The sequence below is a fragment of the Drosophila hydei genome, unplaced genomic scaffold (assembly GCF_003285905.1).
Source record: "Drosophila hydei strain 15085-1641.00,03,60 unplaced genomic scaffold, DhydRS2 tig00008119-arrow-pilon, whole genome shotgun sequence".
Classification (NCBI taxonomy): domain Eukaryota; kingdom Metazoa; phylum Arthropoda; class Insecta; order Diptera; family Drosophilidae; genus Drosophila; species Drosophila hydei.
This window is the reverse complement of record NW_022045830.1, coordinates 1,939,926-1,962,115: the sequence shown is the minus strand read 5'-3', so window position 1 is coordinate 1,962,115 and position 22,190 is coordinate 1,939,926. Positions and strand designations below refer to the sequence as shown.

At 42.0% G+C, this 22,190-nt stretch overlaps 6 protein-coding genes across 6 annotated transcripts; 2 read left to right on the top strand and 4 right to left on the bottom strand.

Annotated features, from left to right (window-relative positions):
• Positions 1-514: 514 nt before the first annotated feature.
• Positions 515-7,721, bottom strand: LOC111594636. Its single transcript, XM_023308031.2, has 16 exons — positions 7,626-7,721; positions 7,229-7,566; positions 6,833-7,168; positions 6,572-6,774; positions 6,304-6,512; positions 5,987-6,244; positions 5,475-5,932; positions 4,135-5,405; positions 3,675-4,066; positions 3,277-3,619; positions 3,053-3,215; positions 2,356-2,990; positions 2,083-2,285; positions 1,399-2,021; positions 707-1,340; positions 515-640 (listed from the first exon to the last, which is right to left on the bottom strand). Exons 1-16 carry the CDS (start codon positions 7,719-7,721, stop codon positions 530-532), a joined length of 6,273 nt encoding a protein of 2,090 aa, XP_023163799.2. The 3' UTR covers positions 515-529.
• A 354-nt stretch (positions 7,722-8,075) lies between these two features.
• Positions 8,076-12,095, top strand: LOC111594637 (protein pygopus). The gene is made up of 3 exons (XM_023308032.2): positions 8,076-8,857; positions 8,932-11,595; positions 11,665-12,095. The coding sequence occupies exons 2-3, from the start codon at positions 9,098-9,100 to the stop codon at positions 11,783-11,785; spliced, it is 2,619 nt and encodes an 872-aa protein (XP_023163800.2). The 5' UTR covers positions 8,076-8,857; positions 8,932-9,097; the 3' UTR covers positions 11,786-12,095.
• Positions 12,096-13,884: 1,789 nt separating this feature from the next.
• LOC111594501 (coatomer subunit gamma) lies at positions 13,885-17,280 on the bottom strand. Its single transcript, XM_023307813.2, has 6 exons — positions 17,120-17,280; positions 16,168-16,823; positions 14,643-16,110; positions 14,395-14,580; positions 14,168-14,320; positions 13,885-14,106 (listed from the first exon to the last, which is right to left on the bottom strand). Exons 1-6 carry the CDS (start codon positions 17,157-17,159, stop codon positions 13,976-13,978), a joined length of 2,634 nt encoding a protein of 877 aa, XP_023163581.1. The 5' UTR covers positions 17,160-17,280; the 3' UTR covers positions 13,885-13,975.
• Positions 17,281-17,543: 263 nt separating this feature from the next.
• Positions 17,544-19,184, top strand: LOC111594502 (NKAP family protein CG6066). The gene has a single exon (XM_023307814.2). It carries the CDS (start codon positions 17,688-17,690, stop codon positions 19,095-19,097), a length of 1,410 nt encoding a protein of 469 aa, XP_023163582.2. The 5' UTR covers positions 17,544-17,687; the 3' UTR covers positions 19,098-19,184.
• Positions 19,185-19,574: 390 nt separating this feature from the next.
• LOC111594562 lies at positions 19,575-20,922 on the bottom strand. Its single transcript, XM_023307919.2, has 2 exons — positions 20,596-20,922; positions 19,575-20,211 (listed from the first exon to the last, which is right to left on the bottom strand). The coding sequence occupies exons 1-2, from the start codon at positions 20,857-20,859 to the stop codon at positions 19,792-19,794; spliced, it is 684 nt and encodes a 227-aa protein (XP_023163687.2). The 5' UTR covers positions 20,860-20,922; the 3' UTR covers positions 19,575-19,791.
• Positions 20,923-21,072: 150 nt separating this feature from the next.
• Positions 21,073-22,071, bottom strand: LOC111594551 (copper homeostasis protein cutC homolog). Its single transcript, XM_023307904.2, has one exon. It carries the CDS (start codon positions 21,973-21,975, stop codon positions 21,193-21,195), a length of 783 nt encoding a protein of 260 aa, XP_023163672.1. The 5' UTR covers positions 21,976-22,071; the 3' UTR covers positions 21,073-21,192.
• Positions 22,072-22,190: the final 119 nt, after the last annotated feature.

Below are 22,190 nucleotides of genomic sequence, written 5' to 3'. Positions count from 1 at the left end.
TACAATATTTGCATACACATACATTTAATTAGTGCGTTCAGCGGCTTATCTGTCATATTTGTACCACGGTTTATTAGCAACGCCTGGTGACGTCATCGATTCCGTCGATGCTCGTTAACAATAAATTAAATCTGATTATGATTGCTAAAATAATCTATAATAAAATAAGTGAACTTTATTAAAACTAATTGAATGTAATCAATAAATGTATATTTATCTATATCTATATCTATATATAGCCTATATATTATATATATATATACAGTATGATGTACATGTATATAGTAAAATATATATTAAAAAAAGTGAAAGTATTCAATATTTCAATATTATTTAATATTCAAATAAACAATATACTCAATATTATTATATTCTATATAGATTTTACAAAATGTGAAGGTATTAAATATTTTAATATTGTTTAATATTTAATATATATTTAACATTGTTTCATATTCGATATTATTTTCAATATTCGAGTAAACAAGAATACATTTAATATATAATATTCTGAATAAATTAAGATATTCTAGAGATTCAATTCCTTAAGCGCGAAGTTAAGAACCATGGGCAGCAAGCCTGCATCCTCCAAGTCCAGAATCTGCTGGCGTAAATTATCCATAGGCTTAGACGTGATTAGCTGTAATGTTAAGGCAATTAGTTTAGAGATTAGGAAAAATAAAACTAGTTCAGGATTCCGACTTACGTTCTTAATCTTCTCGCGAGGCTCAGCACTTTGGCAGAAAATAAGTACAACAGCTGCCATATGTGGACGCTGGATGAGCATGCAGAGCTCGGCAAATTGATAGAGATTCAGAGCATGTACAACCGGACAGCCCTGCAGACGTAGCAGCATCTTTTGCAATCGCTCCTCCAGTGCATTGGAGCGTGTTTGCACTGCATTCTTGAACGGATGCGACAACACACAGTCCCAGGCCAGGGCGAGTCCATCGAGATGCAACAGCTGTCGTTTACAACTGAGCACATCGACCAATGCATTTAGCTCACGAACCATATTAAATATAACCATGCGCTTCAGTATGCCATTCCAGATTTTGGGCAAATGTATATCGAAGCCCAGGCAAATGTCAGCCATTACCTCAAGCGAAAGTGGATTCTGTGCATTGCGTTGCCAAAGCATCTTTAAGATACTAATCTTATCGCAATTGTTATCCGCAAACTTCTCTATATTCGAATTGTAGCCGAGCGCCTTCAATTCATGAACACACTTGATCGTTATAAACTGTCGCTGGCTGATGGTGTTGCTAAAGGAATTACTGCCATCATTAAGCTTGGAGTAGCATTCGTACATCTGCAACTGTGTCGAGGTGTTGACAGAGCTGGAATGGAAGAACAATAATAAATAAATGATATAGTTATACTTAATTTCAAGCTTACCCGCCCTTAAAGATGAGCCCCACCAGGAAATGCACCGCCTCCGATTTCGGCCAGCTACTGAGTATGTAAAATGCTCGTACAACATTCTCGCTGGCAGTGCCTGTTTCATCGCCGCCATTTCCGTTGGTGCCATTCTCTGTCCAGTTCTGATCATCGAGGAAGGTCTCCTCCATAATGGTGCCATCGCTGGTCTCCATTGTGACGGACAACCATTTCTGGAGCAACTTAAACTGTATGGCATCTAGGATGAGATCGTGCAGCGCACAAATCTCCTTGACTAGGCCGTTGATATCCACCTTGCTAGACTTGAGTATCAGTTCATGATGGTAGAGGCAGTGTATGAGTTCTGTGGGATGTTCGACAAGACGCAACAATTTCTCATCGGTCATACCATAAACGTGGAGCAAGTGCTGTGTCTTTTGCATGGGATATCTGCGTTTTATCTTCACCAGCTGATCTTGACATTTGGGATCATTTGTCAGCGAATCGTGTTCCATGGCATATTTCCAGCACTCGTAAGATGCCTCCACCTGATCTGCACCCTCTGGCGCATAGCCAGCAACGAAATACAAGATTAGGAACACCTTGCTCGGACTGTGTACATTCTTGACCAAGCGAAGGATCTGCAATTGAGAAGCGATTAGGACAAACTGTAAATAAACAAAATTTAGTTAAAGATCTTACCGACTTCAGGAATGCATTATTGGTTGGATGTAAGCTCCAAGTTTCCGAATCGTTTTTCGATTTGTACTCGGCTATGGAATTTTTTACGGCTGCCATACAAAAGTAATCACAATTCTGTGATATTTCCTTGGAGTTCTTCAGGGCAATGCACATAAGTATAAGAGGAAACCAGCTCTGACAGTTGTCCACATTAAGCTCACTATCTGTACCAGGAATATTATAGATATAAAATTAATATATATTTTTATGGATAGCTGTGCCATAAGCACCCACCAAGTATGTCTTTCAAAGGCTTCTCCACAATCGGCTTAAAAGGCAGGCGATAGCGCGCAATCTTGGGGAGCACACCGTTCTCCTTCTGAGACTGCAACCACATGTCCGTCTCTAGTTGACCTGGTCGATTACGACGACGTGTGTTCATCTTGTGTCGCAGAAAGTGCAATATATTTATCCAAGTTTCCATCTGCTTGGGCGCCGCATCAAAAAATATGAGTATCTCAATAACACATAGATACAGTTCATAAAAATAGATGTTGATCTCTTCAATGAATTGTTTCAGTTTGGCTGTAAAGAGATCCACATTCTTGATCTCGTTTATGTACGGCTGACACATATCACGTATCTCTTGCACGCTGCTCAATATGACCAGCTCTTCGTCGCCAAACGCATTGATCTTGATTTCATAGCTTAGCTCCTGGGCATTCAAAATACTTAATATTTGTGTGATGAGCATCTTTTGATAGTCCAAACCAAAATCAGCGCTCATTCGCTCCAGCAGCTGCACATTAAGTCGCTTATTATGGAATTCCTTTAGCAATTGATCAATGTTGTCCATTTCAGCATTGAATTTGCCTTTAATACTAGGATCTTGCTGGCAGAACTCCAAATAGTAATACAGTTTGTTTCGTCTGTTGAGAAGCAGGTAAAGGCATAAAACTTAAGCAGACAAAATTCATATTATATTACATACTTGGCACGCAATATTTCCACATTATTCATTTCATCAATGTGCTCATGGTACATGGCGGAAAGTGTCAGGAAGTGTATTTTCTGCTGATCCGTTTTTATATCCATGGATAGCTTATCTAGCAGGGCACGCGACTCGGAGTCCGCGGTTAGCATGGTGAAAAGCTCTAAATACAATTAAGTTATTATTAAACATAATTAAGTTATTAGGTAGTTAAAGAGTTTTACCAATCAGGTTGGCATCCTTGTTGTTCATTGCATTGCGTAGAATGCGTCGCAATTGGAGGGTAATGAAGCCTTCATTTATGATCTTTTTGCTTTGATTCTGTTTCTGATATTCTAGCAGATATTGGGACATAATGTACCACACATCATGCTCCTTCGCTTTGGTCAAATGCTCCAACGATAAGAAGAAATCAGTGCGTGCACCATCAACATCGTTCTTAACATTTTCTGGTAGTAGCTGTTTCAGTTGCTGCAGCAACGAGTTATTTGAATCCGTCTCAATTATCATGAGCAGCAGCGTACGAGCCATAAACTTCACAATCGGCAAGCTGCCACTAATCCGTTTCTATAAAGTATACATATTGTGAAATTATGTTAAAATTTTGTTGGGCTGATGTTACCTTCTGTTGCGGTTGTTGCTGTGGCTGCACATCGATCTCCTCGAACATGGAGACCGAGTAACGTTTCTTTGATGTTGGCTCTACAACAGGTTTAATTTCAATGGAGTTGTTGAGCGCCATGGAGAAATTAAGCGTTGTCTCTCCCAAGGCAATCGGAGACCCATCTAATGCACGGCAGATTTGATCATTAATACTCTGCTCTTTGCCCAAATAGTGCGTCTCTATAGCATCCATTGGATAGTGTATGACAGCAACACGCACATACTTAATCAGCTCGTTAAGATCGCGTTGGCGACGATGCTCATGCAACATAGCTTCGGTAAGCAGCTCGTACGCCAGCGGAAAGCACAAAGGATCAGTATCATTGAGCTGCTGCAGCGATGTATAGGTATCTGATAAAAAAAAAAGGCAATATATAAATCAATTCAATTACCCCGACTTTCAGTGTAAGTTAACTTACCATGGCCATTAGTTTTGGCCTCACTGATTTGCTGCGCCAGCAACTCAATGGCAAAGTTTATAAATTCGTTGCTATTTGCTGGCACACAGTCGATGAACTCCAGAATATGGTGTGCCAGGGCACAGCTGAGTTGCAGACAGTTCATGCGCTGGCTAATGCACAAAAGTCCTTGCACTTTTTCCAAATTGAGAGCAGCACATAGCTCACCCATTTCGTTGACTATAAAAGCGCATACATTCAGAGTTGCCTGGGCACGTGACATGATCAACTCGATACCCTTATGGAGCAGCTCTATACGCTTTTGCAATGGTATCAACTCACTGCTGCTCTGCAACTGCAAATTGAACTTTTGGCGCAGTTGGAAACAATGCTTAATGAGAAAATACCGATGCATATAAATTGGGTCCACATGGGGCAGCGTAAGCTTGAACAACTCTAACAGATTAATATGCTCCTGTATCTTGGCTTCATTCACAAATGAACCGGAGCTCATCTCGAGCATATTGGTCAGGATGTCAACAACATCTTTGCATTGATTATCATTATTTTTACTGTTTAACGACTTGAAGAACTCGTAGGCCATTTCAATTTGACCACGCCGAGCCATCTGATAGCAACAATTAAAATTAGCACTCGTCGAAATCTCTGGTGCAGCTCTGGTCAACGTGCGTATATCCTGCAACATGTCCGGCAAATTAAGTTTGACAATGCGCATCATAAATAGCTCGAGATTGATGTCAACAGCACTATCCGCTGGCCAGCCATACTTCACTTTCATGATCTTTATCACTTGAATCTCATATTCGGCATTGATCTTAATGCTAAGTGGATGAGTGGAATTGCGCAGTTTTATGAGAGGAGCTAGCGTTTCGGGCCAAGGCACTGGTGCATTCTGTAGTATCGACAGAGCGCTTTCTAGACGACTATCCTCATTATGCAGGAGCTCGACGCAAGCCATAGCACGCTCAAGCCAATTGCTAAGCGATTGGCGATTGGACACCAATTGGCCTATATACTGCTTGATGGCATTTAATGGCTGGCGGCCTTTCTCCTGATAAATGGGATAGAGAAAATCCTTAACTAGACTCTGTATATTATCTAAATGCACGCGCTGCAATATGCGCAATGCAATGCCATCTAGTGAGTCCTCCATATAGTTATCCAGCGTAAAACCAAGCTTATAGATCTTCTTTAATACTGATAAGTCTTGCAGCGCATTGACCAAATCACGCAGCTTGCCAATATTACGCTCGTGTTGCCGCTCCACATCACTACAAAATAATGTATATATAAGTTAAAAATGGTAATAATAGTTATGTCAATAACTATAATAAACCCACGAGTAGATGAATTTAACTTCTTCGAATATTTCCAAGATATTGCTAGCAAATTCTAAGCCAATATCGGGCCAGTGTTCGCTATATTGCAGCTTGCGTGTCATCTCAATGCTCCAGTCCGTTATAAATGGCATAATTTTGGGATGAGTATTGCTGACCATTGGCACAAATTGACGCAACCACAGTACCACGTTTAGTGGCTCTGTTGTGCTAGGTATGAAGCCCAACAATGTGCGCAATTCATCCTCGCTTAGATGCGGTAAAACGCAGCTCGAATGACGACGCCAAATCAGGCAAGCAGTGGGCATATCGGTGCTAAACATTCCCTTGATCACCCTCACCAGATTCGTGTTGTATACAAACTTTTGCCACTCAGTGTTGCACTCGTAGGGATCGATGATATCAAGCGTCTTGAGACGATGCAGCTGCTCATCTATTTCCAGCATATGCTGCTCATCGTCCTGTATGCAAATATTATATAAATATATTTATCAGTATATTTTGTGATTTCTCACCTCAAAATCCAATCTCTTGCGAATTTCTTTTAGGTAACGCTCCAAAATTTGACGCGAGCTTAAGTTAATCATGCGATTATTTTTAATAAAGGCTTTGCTTTCAATCTGACCCAGCAGGTTGAGCAGCAATTGAAACTTTTCTTCCAACTCATTGGGCTGTGTGCTGTGGGCGTTGGCATTGCAGAGTTCGACAAGAATACGCTTGGCTCTGGCCTCATAGATGGGTTGCAGGCATAGCTCAAATTGTATGCCAAAGTCCTAAATGGAAACATGATTAATTATTATCTATATCAATATAATTAAATTAAATGGTGTACCTCCGCCTCATCCAGGCGCCCCTTGGCTATCAGTTTTTTAAAGCGATCACTGGGATCTGTCTCGGATACCATCATCATCTCCACCTCTGAAGGGATTTCACATTCTTTACCTGCTCTAGCCGCTAGATAATACAAATTGACGGCACTTTTGGGTTGCCTTATAAGCCAGGCATGCAGTGGAACTTCGACCTCGTTTTTGCATTTAAACGCTTAAACAATAAAAAAACAATCAGTCATAATTAGAATTAATTAATGATTCAAAACTTACAAGGATATTCGATAAATTTTATGAAACGTTCACCGTCAGCTGTGGGCTTGGTAAGTATCAAGAATTCCACATGCTCGTCGCTGGACTCCATAACCAATAAATCCTCTATGAGCAGCGCACGACTCAAGGCCGATTGAGTGAAGCTGAAGGTGCGTGTAAATGGACAAATCTCCAACAGATGACCCGATTCCGTCAGTGCAATTCTGTAAGCAGATGAACATGCCATAAGTATTATATATAATAAGCCTAACTTGAACCTACACATAGATGTCCACATTGTAAATGTTCTTGATGCTGCCCAAGTGCTTGGGTAAATTGATGCGTGTCACATCATTGGAAACGGTTTTAAAATTGAAAGTGTCTTGCGTGCCAGTTAAAATCAAATCATGATCAGCACGCGGTGTTTCCTGATTGTTGACCGCATAGGCATGTGTAGTTGGCAGCTTGAGCAGCAGCGCACTATCCACGCAGCTAGCAGCTCGACCAGAGGATGTGCGCTCAATGGTGACATCATCTAGAAGTGCTGTCATATTCTCATTATCATTCAACATGACATTGGCTAGTGATTCTAAATGAGCTTCATTGATCTCGCTCAGACTGGAATAGAAAATCTGGTTAAGTGAAGTGGTATTTAGGAGTGATTGGGGTTCCACTCACCAGTAGACACTGCCATTTTTACATGTGAAGTAAAAGTGCGATCCCAATTGCTGAATGCTCGTAAAGGTGCCGCTGCTGAGACTAGCATCTTCCACTTTAATGCATACACTAAACAGTAGCAAGCCCTTTATATATACGCCATGCACTTCCCCATCAGTTAGTCCACACACAATAAGATTTCCGCTGTTGGATATGGCAATTGCATCGATGTTTGCGCCAAAACTTAGAAAGCTGCACTTGGCTATCAGCTCATCTTCAAGCAATAGAAGGCTCTTATCGATGGATATCACCATTTTGCCACTTTGCACAGCAGCCTGAATCGCAGGATAATTTGCAACCTAACCAAAGAAACAACTGTATTTATTACTATTTTTATTTAATTACAAATTAATTTTACCTCATCTTCACTGCTTATTTTGAATACACTGCGCGAAGAGAAGGCATTTGAAATGGTTTCATCCTCCACTGCAGATGCCTCAAAATTGCTCCACATCTTGTTACACTAAATGTTTTGGTCGCTAAAAAAATTTAAACCCACCAGCGCCAAAATTTTACGCGTCACTCTTCTGCTAATAGTGATGAGAGTCAATATCTGTTAATTATCTCAATATCGATAGTTCTATTGGGAATTCGAAAGTGTGTTATTTATCTCTGTTATATATGCCTAATACTTAGCTAAAGACTACCCAACCCTCATTTTTATTTCATACTGATTACAACTCAGACAGCAATATAAATGTTTGAATTAAGGTAAATATCTAATTATCGATATAATATAGATGGACTATCGATGAGCTATACACGCGCAGACTAATGGTCACCTTAGGTACAAAGCAAAGAATGGAATTTTGGTATTTGCATGTTGTCAAAATACGGTCACCTTGGCTGACAGGCGAGGAAAATTATTTATATTTTAGAATCCACGACGCTTTGCATACGAAAATTATCAAAATATTATAGTTACGCAGAAATTTTGAACGCATTCATGCACAAATGACAAAGTGTGGCATTCAAAGGGCCAAAAATATGTGTTATTTGTTTTTAAATGGTTACGCAGCAACCAATTTACCTATAAAAATATAGCCAGGCACCGCGGCCATCAACAAAAAACCAAAAACTACGATAGAAATTTGCGTGCGCAAACGGCAATACTGCATGTTAGAAAATTTGAAACGTGCAAACCCTTTAAAAATGCGCTCACCATTTGTAGTGTAATTAATAAAAAAAAATTGCAGCAAATTTGCTGCCGCTGCTTTGCGGTGGTGGTGCAAAAAGAACATAAAATCGGTGGCAAGAAGAAGAGCCGCCAAGTGAGAAAATTGAAATTAAAAAAGCAAGCAAATAATAGTAAAGATAATCATCCACTACGGAGTGCGCCGATCAAAATCAATTAATCATATCACATTAAAATCAAGAAACGCTTAATTATTGCAACGTGCAGTCCATTGTGTTATTTGTGCTGCAGGTGCTGCTGCTGCTACGGCTGCTTGGCGCTTCGCTGCTCAGACGCTGCCAACGCTGACGACATGCGCGCGTAGAGTTGCCAGCTCTGAAATAGCCAAGGTAGTCGCATTTCTGGCGGCTTCTATCATCAACACGGATCAACATTCTTTGGGACCCTTTTCGTTGGTAAATTAGTGCATTATTTTAAGTAAATAACAACACGACATTCAACGAGGCCCTTATATTTTTTTGGCACACAGGTTGGCAGCCCAGTTCGGCAAGCATCGAGGACAACATTTTCCAGGCAATCTTTCTTTTAATAGACGCGTCGTGATCCCACGGATCAACGACGCCATTAAATAAATATTTCGTTCGCCCCGTTGTTAAGGAAAAGCTGCCACCATTCGGAAGAAAAACACTTCGAATATGACCCACAATATCGGTATGGCGCCATATCGTTTGCCGGGTCCAGCGGGCGGTCTCTGTCCGCCTGATTTTAAACCCCCGCCACCGACGGATATCATCTCGGCGCCGAGTAATCCGAAGAAACGGCGGAAAACATCGAATGCGGCTAATTCTGCGGCAGCCGCTGCTGCAGCGGCAGCAGCTGCGGCGGCTGCCGCTGCCAATTCCATGCAACAGCAGCAATCGGCGCCGCCCACTCCTCAAGATCTGTTACCACCGCCACCAATGGGTGGCTTTGGTGATACGATCGTCGCGTCCAATCCGTTCGATGATAGCCCCCAGGTATCAGCTATGTCTAGTTCGGCAGCTGCTGCCATGGCGGCTATGAATCAAATGGGCGGTGCCGGCGGTCCTGGTGGGCACTTTGGACCGCATCCGCACTGGGAGGAGCGCATGGGCATGGGCATGCATCCTCATATGCATCCGCATCATCCAGGTGCTGGAGGCGGCCCCATGGGTCATGGGCCACACGGACCGCATCATATGGGTGGGCCACCACCTATGCGTGGCATGAGCCCCTTAGGACCTGGCGTGCATCCGCATCCGCATGGTATGGGACCCGGCGTTGGACTACCGCCGCATATGAATCACGGGCGAGCCGGTGGAGTTCCCATGGGCAGTCCAATGGGTGCAATGGCTGGCATGGGCGGAATGAGTCCAATGGGTAGCATGGGAGGACCTAGCATATCCCCACATCATATGGGCATGGGTGGATTGTCGCCCATGGGCGGACCCAATGGGCCCAATCCGCGTGCAATGCAAGGCTCTCCTATGGGCGGCGCTGGTGGTCCGATGCCCGGACAAAACTCACCTATGAACTCGTTGCCAATGGGTTCGCCTATGGGTAATCAAATTGGGAGTCCGTTGGGTCCGGGACCTGGACCTGGTCCTGGGCCCGGGCCGGGTGGCCAGCAGCAACCCGGACAACAACAACAGCAGCAACAGCCACAAAACCCGCAACAGACGCACATGAACAATGGACAAATGGGTCCGCCGCCTCTGCACAGTCCGCTGGGTAATGGACCAACGAATCACAGTCACATGTCCGGTGGACCAGGGCCAGGGCCAGGTCCTGGGCCGGGCGGCTTAGTTGGACCCGGTGGCATGTCGCCAGCGAATAGCAACAACAGCAACAATAACAGCAACAACAGCAGCAACATGATGGGCGGCAATGCGGCGAACAACAATAGCAATAGTAATAACAACAACAACAATGGCAGCAACAATCCCAACAACAATAGCAACAACAATCAAAATCCTCATCCACATCTGTCGCCAGCGGCGGCAGGTGGACGTTTGGGTGGTGTGCCCAATACAATGCAATCGAACGGTCCAATACCAGCGGCGTCATCGTCATCTGCATCATCAGCATCCACATCGACGACGACGTCCACAGTGGTAGCAGCGACCACATCAGTGCCTACGTCCTCACCAGCGCCGCCCGCCATGTCACCGCATCATTCTTTAAATAGTGCCGGTCCCAGTCCGGGTATGCCAAATGCGGGGCCCAGTCCGTTGCAATCGCCAGCGGGCAACAACAACAATATGAACAACAATAATGGACCCATGATGGGCCAGCAAATGAACCCAAATGTTCCTATGCAGCAGCAACAACAGCAGCAACAACAACAACAACAGCAGCAACAACAACAACAGCAGCAACAACAACAGCAGCAACAACAGCAGCAGCAGCAGCAGCAGCAGCAGCATGGTCCCATGGGCGTCCATATGGTTGGCCAGCCAGGCGGACCAGGTGCTCATGGGCCTGGCGGCCCTATGGGCATGGGCATGAATCAAATGCTGCCCCCACAACAACCACCTCATCTTGGAGGACCACCGCACCCGCAGCTTATGAATCATCCGCACCCGCATCACTCACATCCAGGCGGTCCGCCGCCTCATCATATGATGGGACCAGGACCGGGCATGCATGGTCCAGGTGGTCCAGGTGGTATGCCACCTCATATGGGTGGCGGCGGTGGCGGTAATCCGCACATGATGGGACCACACGGCAATGCTGGTCCGCATATGGGTCACGGTCATATGGGCGGTGTACCGGGTCCGGGTCCGGGACCAGGCGGCATGAATGGACCACCACCGCACCACGGAATGCCACCTCACCATGCACATACACATCCACATCATCACGGTCACGGACACAGTCCGATGGGCGGGCCAAACATGTTTGGCGGCGGCGGCGGTGGTCCTATGGGTCCGGGCCCCATGGGCAACATGGGTCCCGGCCCAATGGGCGGTCCCATGGGAAACATGGGAGGCCCTATGGGTAAACCCATGACAATGAGCGGTGGCAAAATGTATCCACCGGGTCAGCCAATGGTCTTCAATCCGCAGAATCCTAATGCGCCGCCCATTTATCCATGTGGCATGTGCCATAAGGAGGTCAACGACAACGACGAGGCAGTTTTCTGTGAATCCGGTTGTAATTTCTTTTTTCATAGGTAAGTAGAGATTTAATCCTCATCCAATCAGTAAATCGGTTCACCTCTAATATATTTGGGACTTTGTAGAACCTGCGTGGGTCTAACCGAGGCGGCCTTTCAAATGCTCAATAAGGAGGTGTTTGCCGAGTGGTGCTGTGACAAATGTGTGTCTTCCAAGCATATACCCATGGTCAAGTTCAAGTGCTGAAGAACCACCAATCAACTACAACAACGATGATTACCACAAAAACAACAACCACCAGCTAGCACTCATTCACTCTGTATAAATATATCCAAGCATTAACTATTTTAATTGTAGATTTTAAGCAGTTTAGGCTACCCACATACATCATACACAATATGCGCTCACAATAGTCAAAGGTCCCCAACGAAACCATCAATTTAAGTGCGACGACTCACTATATATATATATGTATATCTATATATATGGCCGGAGCCGTGTTGTGAATTTTCGCTTCGGCCAGGCTCAACGTGCGCATCCTTAACAAAAACAAAAAACCGAAAAGATAAATCAAACCTTAAGAAGAAGAAACAAAAATATGTATGCTAATTTGTAATATAGTATAGCATAGTATATATATATGTATAAATATATATATATATATATATATAAATCTATATCTGTATGGCATGTGAGACGATACGTTGTTGTCTGCCTAGAAAGCGAGATAAGCAAGCGTAACGGAAATGAAAAAAAAAACAAAAATGAAATACAAAAAATAAGAAATGAAATGAAATACACACTGAATGATACCGTCGAAATTTGTAAAGATGATAACGAAAGCAAATATCAATCTACTCTGGTGTGTATTTAAAAAAAAAGTAAAATTATAAAAAAAAAACGGCAATTCCAAGAAGGAAAAAGAGAAATTACGTTAATGTGTTAAGCAAAAGAAAAAGGGAAGATAAGACCAGGCAGCTTAGAAGCAGCGAACACAAAACGTTAATTTTACAATTTGTTTTCGAATTATTAGAGTTGTAAGTGTGTGAACTGCATGCATGTGCGATACAAATATATTTATATATATATGTATATATATATTTATATATATATTTCTATATATATGCATAAGATATCTTTAAAACTAATTACCGATCTGACAATGAGCATGCAAATTGTAACGTACAGCAAATTTCGAAGTGTCTGAGAAAAGTCTTTCGTGTGGAGTTTTTTTTACTCTTGCGTCAATTTTGCATAAAATTTTAAAACAAAAAGCAGAAGAAAAAATAAAACAAAAATATTAAACATGTGTGCTAAGCGAAAGAGTATTGACGTATCGATTGAACTGATGAGAAAATGTATTTACAAATTATTAAAGATCGAGATAGAGAAACTGAACACAGAAATGCGAGTGAAATCGATTGAGAACAAAAAATAAAAAATAAAAAAAGGAAAACAAATAAAAAAATAGGAAAGCACAAGAAATTATTAAATGAATGCAGCAAAACAGAACTAATTTAAGCATTAAAAGTTAACGCGTGAATTCAGAATGGAAACATTGTATAAATTGCAACTTAAGTTATTTATAATTAAATAAAAAAACAAAAAAATACATACAAAATAAGTTGAAAACTTAAATGCTTTTCACTATGAGGAGAATATGCCATGATAATCAAAGCATCAACTTGTGGGATACGTTGTTTCAAAATATGATTCCAGATCAAATTTCTATCGGTTTTAAGTTACCTAGAATTTTCCTGGTCAACGTAGTTAACCTAACCAAACTGATTGTTCTGCCCGTAATATCATCGATCACCAATTTATATAGCTACAATCTTTCAAACATACAATTGAAGCTTCAGTTAAGATATATTTCCACTATATTTATATATATTCCTCTTAATCCCTTCAAGTCATTTAGTCTTTAGTGGAGTGGTTCTATATATACATTTTAACATACATCTCCTAAAGTATTATCCATGCAAATCTCTAAGGTATATTGATTACATTAAGTAAATTTCAACAATTTTTAGTTCGTTTATAGACTCCATTTCTTAGTTATTATTGCATATATTGTAATGTATTTAGGTTTTGGAATACTTAAGCTAAAAACGCACAGGTTAAAACATTATAAACAAATACAAATATAAATTGATTTGGATGAGTTTATGTTTTTGGAAACTCGCACAACAAATACCCAAAAGAAGTGATGAAATTGTTTTGTGGCTTTCAAACAACTTCGAACTGTGGCCAATTTTCGCTCGTTCAAGCAAATATTGAAAAAGTTGACATTGTTTTAGGGCGGCGCTCGCTTAAAGCTATAACATTATATATTTTTTGATTACATTAAACTTTTTGCTTTTAATATACTTTTCATAATCATATTATATGCAGAGTACGCAGCTGTACGATTAGGTCTCTGCATGGTGCGCAATTTTATCCGATAGCTGCCGTTATTAGCTCGGCCACGTCCTGATCTGTGCTACGCACAGTCAGATTCAGCGTCACGCCCTCAGACAGAGCTAATTTGGCACGCACGAGCACCTCGACCCCGCCACGGAAGGTTCCTGCAGAAAATAGATTAAGGTCAGTATAAAATGGCAATGCTCAATGTTGACTACCGCATACCCGAGCAGAGTACGGTGTGCAGATGCGTGCCCTCATGCACTTTTTCGGAAAGATTTGCAGCGCCCAGACCCAGTAATTTAATAATAGTGTTTACGGCATCCTGCAAATTGTTGACAGCAGATAGTACAAATGTGTCCTCGGCTTGCAGCCATTCTGTAAATGGAAACATGAATGTTGCATACGAAATTAAGTTTCTTAGTAATGAGAATATATATATTTAAACAGACCTTCACTATCGGCAGCATCCCATGCCACTTGGAAGTTATTCTTTTTCGTTTTCTGTATTTGGTCGGCGACTGTGATGTCTAAATCCTCCAGCATGTACTCATCGTCGTAGCCCTCATCCGAGTCGGGTTCGCCGGTATTAGGATCACAGTCCTTTACCACAAAGCGCAAAGTTGCGCCAAATGTAGCTACAAAAATAGAATAGAAATTGAAACAGATTTATGTACTGTAGAAAGCAAGTTATTCTTACCTATAGAACTGCTCGCATCTGGCGGAAATTCGACAATTACGAATGTTGTCTGCAATTCGTTGTAGGCTAATTTGGGACAGGGTATTACGGCACGTGCTGTATAGCCCTCGGGCAGCGTCAGTTCTACACGCACATTCTCCAGAAACTGCTCGGCGAGTGTGTTAAGGCAATCAAATTGGAATACAACATGTTGAGCAAAGATATGCTTGATGCACTGCACGGTATACTCCGTTTCGCTTTCGGTTAATTGTATAGGCGCTGTGCTTCGATGAATGGGTCCCAGCACTTGTATGCCCGGCAGCTGAGCCAAACGTGCGGCACTCTCCTCCTCCCGCGTAATTTTTGGTGCCCGCGGTGCACTTGTTACCATCATCACATCATTGGTGATCTCAGGCTTAACGATCGCTGCCTTGGGCACAATGGAAATGTCAAAGTGATTTTGCAGATCACCATTCAGGTGATCTGTCAGCGCCTTCTCGAGCAGCGCCAGCGAACAGTTCTCCCGCTCAATTATGTAGTTCTTGTACAGTTCCGGCTTGGCCGAGTTAAGTATAGTTAGATAGTACGTGGCACGATCACGTACTTCATCATCTAAATCCATTTGACAGCGTCCGAGCAGCACCAAAATATTGGCCAGCAAGGCGGGGCATGAGGCACCAAACTGAGCCAGGGCAGTCACTGCAGCGGCGCGCACAATTGGACTCTCCAGAATAACGCGATTGTATATAAATCGTATGTATTTAGACGGCGTGGCTGCAAATGGTCCCTCCTTTCCAAGCAAATGGAGAATACGTACGGCCAGCGAGACGTGCTCGCAATCCTCAATGAACTCACACAAATGCGACAGACCCGACTCCTTGGCATCGACATTCTCCTCAATTATTGTTATAATGGTGTCCACGATGGATGTCTTGTATTCTAGACCGCCCTCCTCGCGCAGCATGCCACTTAGGAAGTTCATCAGTACTGTATGCTTACGTGGATATTTGGCGCACAGGGCACAAATTGCATGTACCACCACCACTTTGAACTCATCGGAGATTTCTGCTACAAATGTGGAGATTTGCTTCATCAGACGCTCCACTGAGGATTCAGCGCCAGTTTTCAAGAGTGTAGTAATGGCCAGCGTAGCAACCGAGCGATTCGTATCGGTAATCAGACCCTCCAAATCCAAATTACATGTGGTAACAGCGGCTGGATGCGTCATGGCCACCTTGTTTAGGGTACGAACGGCAGCAAAGCGAAGCGTTGCCTTAACTGAACTGCAAAACAGTTGCAATATGGAAAACGCCGGCGAGAGCAGGCGTGGATTTACGTTCTTCATATTGACAATGGCATGGGCCGCCTCATAGATGACCATTTCGCTTTTGTGACGCAGACAGGATTCGATGAAGGTGTACAAAGGCGAATCTGCAAGCTCTTCTGCAGGTATGTCCTCCTCCTCGATAAGTTTACAGGCAATGCGTATCTGTTTCAAAGAAGTACTTTAATATGGCTAATCCAATAAAAACGCTGTCTAACTTACCAGCATGCACACTGCGTAGGGACTCTTGAGCGATCCACGCGTCAATTTGTTAACCAACTTGGAGACGGCTAGGCGATCCGCTTTACGTATATGATAGAGCAAGCCTAGAGCATGATACTGCACCATTATGTTATCGCTGTTCAGGGCTTCCTGAGCTTCGTTTGCCCAGCGCTTGACAACATCACCGGCGGTATTGGCCAGACGCAGCGAGCTGACCAATGCGGCACAAGAGACAGCCGCATTTTTGTCCACAATGCATTGCTTCATGTAACGTTCGACGGCCTGGAGCATTGTGTGATCTGTGATGCTGCAGAGGGCACGTATGGCAGCGGCACGATATAGATCCTCTTTGCCGGTCATGTCCTTTGTCAGCGAGCTGGTGACAATGATCACATCCTCGGCAATGGAGCTCAGCTCCTTGATACCTAAATAGACCATGCGGCGCAGCACAACATCCTTGGACTGGAACAGCTTGGTCATGGCAAAGAAACAGTCGGTTGCCTCTCTGGCTACCAGCTGCTCGCCCTGATTTATCAGGTAGAGGATCTTGGTGAGTATGTGGATGCATTTGCGTGCATTTACTGGCGTCTCATTGAATGTACGCGTCTCCTGCAGCACTGAGGTCTTCTCCAGATTTTGGTACGCATTCGTTGGACCTGTTTTCCGTTTGTTTTGCAAGTTCGAAATAAAATATTTCATTTTGTGTTTTTGTTGAACCGGCAGTAGGCAATAAATATCATTAGAACTTGAAAGCAATTTTTGTGGAGTGTGTTGTTCGAGTTTATTCTGTTTGTGTGTGTGTATATGAGTGTGTTAATATTATTGTGCTCCGGTTTTATGCTCTTTTTAGCTGCCAGCAGAGCACCTTCTTCAGTTATTAGTTTGCAGTTGATGTTTTGTTGGCGCTCCGGCGGCACTGTTAGTACTATTTCGATGTTTGCCAGTTACTTACCGTCCTCCTCCTCATCCTTCTCGCGACGAAATGAACCCATTTTTTGTGCTGCTTACTTTAGAAACGAGTTAAAAAACAAATATAATTGTGAAATTGTATAAAGAAAAATCACTGATTTTTCGCTACGCGTACACGTCACACTACACAGCAAGAAGAAGTTCAGTATTCATCATTCAGCTGTAAACGTTGCTGCCCACTTTAATATTTGTCTAACAGCCATACTGTTCGGATGTGTTGCACTATCGATATATGGCGTTCGATATTATTGAAAATGATATATATCTACATCGAAATGGTAAATATTCGAATTTGTTTTTTTAAGCTGAATAAACATTGTACATTTATGCTTCATACCTTGTATTACTGGTTATTTTTTTTATAGTTATTTAGAGTCTACCACGGAAAGCAATGTGAATTTATATATTTACTTATCATATTGCATGTCTAAATATCGATATTCGATTGTAAACATCGATGATTATTACCATATCAACATAGAAAGCCAAACGTTTTGCAGAAGTTTATTTTCATGTGCAAGCAAAACAAATATTAAATATATTTGGAGAAAATGCGTTCACGTAGCAGAAGCCGTTCGCGGAGCCCACGAAGAGATCGGCGCGACGACAGGTCCCATATACGTACCAACAGGCGGGAAACACACAAGCCACCGGCAAAATCTAAAGATAGAGAGCGAGAAAAAGACCGACCGCACAAAAATGGATATGAGAAATCGGCTATGCGGCAAGAGCGACGTAGTTCAAAGAAACGAGAGTCTCCTCAACGACGTCAGCGTGCGCGCTCCCGCTCATCAAGTACTGACAGCAGCAGCAGCACAGGAAGCAGGAATAGTAGCAGTAGCGGTACAAGCAGTTCCACTTCACGTAGTCGGAGTCGAGATCGCGGCCGTAGTCGAAGTCCAGTGAAACAGAGAAAAGAATCTGTTGAGCGCTGGCCCAACGATCGCTACCACGAAAACAACGATAGACAAAACAATCCATTTCGAGGACGTGCTCCTGAACGTAGCTTCATTAATGATCCGGCTGAACGGCCTAGTCGTAGCCACCACTCACACCGAGGCGGCGGTCATCCCAGAGATTCAAAGGCCTTGAGTGCAAGGCGGGCACAACGTGTGCGCATTGGCGAGGAAGGCGTACCAGAAGTTTGGGGCACAAGTCCGACGAGGACTAATAACCATGACGTAGAATTCGTAAAGGGTTCCTATGTGGGCCCCAAAAAAAAGAAAAAGAAAAGTAAGAAATCAATTAAAAAGTCGAAAAAGAAAGCAAAGAAAATCAAAAAGAAGAAAAAGAGCAAAGGCGTTTCCAGCAGCTCATCCGACACATCTTCCTCAAGCTCATCATCATCAAGCTCCAGTAGCGAAGAGAGCTCAAGCGATGACGACAGTAGCTCTGAGAATGAGGATGAGCAGGAGCTTTGGCTAGAAAAGACAGCGGATGGGATTAAGAAGCCACCAAAGAAGAAGGTCAAAAAGAGCAAAAGTAAAAAAAACAAGAAGAAAAAGAAGCGCAAATCGGATTCCGAGAAAAAGTACTCATCCAGTTCAACAAAGTCCAAGTCGAGGGCGAGTGGATCCAAGAACGAGGAAGATGTGGGTCCGTCCCTACGCACTGGCGGCAGCCTGAATCAAAAGGACTTTGGACGCGCTCTGCTGCCGGGTGAAGGTGCTGCAATGGCTGCCTACATCGCAGAGGGCAAACGCATACCCCGACGTGGAGAAATCGGCCTCACATCGGATGAGATTGCCAATTTTGAATCGGTGGGTTATGTGATGAGCGGCAGCCGGCATCGCCGCATGGAAGCTGTGCGTATACGTAAGGAAAATCAACTTTATTCAGCGGATGAAAAGCGCGCCCTGGCCATGTTTAGCAAGGAGGAACGACAGAAGCGCGAGAATAAAATATTAACACAATTCAAGGACATGATTCACTCAAAACTGCAAGCTAAGGATAAGAAATAGGACGATTTGTAAAAAGAATTCAATGTACAAATTTATTTTCTTTACCATTTGTATAGAAATATGAGCGGTAATATTCACAAATTATGAAATAAACTGTTTAAGACTTGTATAAAAAAAACTATCAACTATTTTATTGATTTCCATATCAATTTCAGAAAATGTACATAGTTTGAGCAAACGAAATTTATAGTCGGTTCAATTAAATTGGGTTTGGTTTTATTTCGATAGCTTGCTGCACGATTATTAAAGGCGATACCTTTCACTATAAATCGATTAAAACTATTCCGTTAGTACTTTTTATTTTGGGCGAATTTAGTTAGCGTCATTTAAAAGCGTAGAAAAAATGCTTCTTTTGCATTCTATATTATGTAGATACATATATAATTTATTATATTTAAGAGAAATGTATATATTCATAATTATGGATAATGAAATTCAATAGCTTTGATTATGGATAATAAGAAAAATTTCTCCGAGTTGGCACACAGTAACAATTTTTCAATTCAGTATTTGGTGAAATATTATTGGCAAATTTGATTAGACCATTTGAAAGATGTAATTGTTTTCGTTTAATCAAGGATCTTAGAAGTTTTTTTAAAAGAATTTTGATTTTCATGAGTGTTTTGGATTTTAACTCTAGTCGCTGAACTTTATACAGGATGCTTTTAACTATATAAATGTTATACAATAATATTTAAAATAGCAATTGTATCATAGCAATAATACCTCTTTCCAATATATGGTTTTCATATATTAGCTCCACTGTTAACGAGTCTGATTGGTTAAAGCCTTGGAATAACAATTCAGTTGCATTACGTAACTCAATCAGCTCCTGTGCCTGCAAATCATACTTCATCGATGTCCTGCAATGGGTCCAACAACGAAGTTCTTTGTTGGACCCCTTACAAGACGACTGTGACAGAAAACTTGCTTCTCGTATCTCATTCAGTTTATCCACACTAAGTGAAGTTATCTCATTTCCAATGGAAACGAGAGATGCGCCCAATTCATTTATTTCCTGTGACAGACTAGACTCTGAATCCAGACCCTCCCCACAGTCATTAGAACTTTCCTCAGACTCAAGCTCATCAAACAAGGATAAAGAGATGAAAATCTGTTGACCAAATCATCGAATAATAGATAAATAAAAAAGGAGTTTTAGTTGTGCAGAGTACAGAAAATATTGGCTATATAAGACGAGAAAAAAAGAAAAGAGAAGAGATGCGATGAAAGTAAAAGAGATGAAACTGGATGATGAAAAGGCCAAAAAATTGTAATAGATAGATGGGAAAGAAGAGTAGAAAAACGGCCAGAAATATTGTACTCCAGGTATGCTTAAAAACTGTATTGAATTGAATATATCAAAGAATTTTAGATTAGTTTGAATGACGAATAGCCCTTGCATATGTATATCCATGGAACTAAGAGCTTGATTTCTTATGTAGGATATACAGATTTCCTGCTACATACAGCCATGCAAGCCGTCATATCTTTATACCTTTTTTTTTAAGCGTTTAACATGCCTAATCATTTCAGCATGCAGGTCGGCTGTCTGCTTGTCTTCCAGTAAAGTTCTCATGTGCATTTCATTCGCTTGCAAATTGTCAAGTAGACTTTGATTACTTTGCACGAGAGTCTTCAAATTGTCGATCTGGGCCGCAAGTTCGTTATTATACTTGTCAGCCTTTTGCAATATGTGCTCCACGTAATCCAATTGCTGGTCAAAGCCAACAAGTTTTTTACAATCGTCTACCGTATCCATAGGTTCAATAGAATCTAATCTGACACGTTAATAATTTAAATGTTTGTAAGTTTACCAAATATTATGTTCTAAACATTTTTAAATGTTAATGTAAACAAATCGATAGATATTTTACAAATATATAAATAAATATCGATAAATATAATATATATCGATAGCCTTCTATGACTAGCATTCGAAAATATTCAAAAATATATATCCATACATCTGTATGCTATATAGAATAAAACGTTTGTGGCAACTTATGATTATTTAATACACTACTGGACATGTCTGTATGTACATTCTAAATACGCCTAGCATAAACTAATTGAAATGATATGTGATTGTCCTTTATCTGCAGCTCATGGCATTGGCGATTACCACCATTTTGCGTACTACATAGACATTTGTGCCATAGTACGGATCGATGTCCTGTTTCCCCATGGTTACGTCGCATTCCATACGCGTAGTCGTCGGTGCACTGTAATCTTCGCTAGCCGTGTCTAGGGCAGATGCATGAAACTCTAAGCACCGACTGAATGTTAGAATCTCTTCTACATTGGACACCTTTATGCCGGCGCCTGGCATTATAATCATGTCACGATGATGCTTTGCTATTAATTGTGCCAAGGCTTCAACGCCTTCGGCGGCGGATGCACGAAAGCCACTGCTTAGCACACGCTTGAAGCCCAGTTCCTTTAGCAATTCAACATTCTCGTGCATATATTTATGATCTGTGAGATCGAAAGCACGATGAAAGGTCACGGGCAGACCATACGAACGCTCCATTACGCGCCGACACTTGTCCACATCGATTGTTCGGTCTGGAGTAAGTGCGCCAAAGACAAAACCGTCAGCGCCATGAGTACGCAGCAATTCCATATCGGTTAGTACAGCTCGCATCTCTTCCTCGCTGTAGACAAAATCAGTGCCACGACGTGGACGCAGCATGCAATGTATGGGCAAAGTAAATGGCAGCTCTCTGAGGGTCTTCAGCGTTCCAATGGTGGGCGTTAAGCCACCCTCCTGTAGGGCAGCGCAAAGTTCAATGCGAGCAGCGCCGCCTTCTTCAGCTGCAAATGCTGATTTTATTGAATCCACACATACCTCCAACTTTATATCATGAGCTGACATTTTGCAGCGTTCAAATTAATTAATTGAGTTAAGTTGAATAGAGCTGTATTTCTTTGGTTATTCGAGGTGTTGTTTATTTTCCTACTTTTTGCGTGGGCTTTGACAGCTGCTAGTTAACAGAAAGTAAAACACTAACATTTTCTGTAACACACATTTATTAGTATCGAGTATAATAAAATTATTTTAAGAGTTGTATGTATTTGCAGACAGTGCTG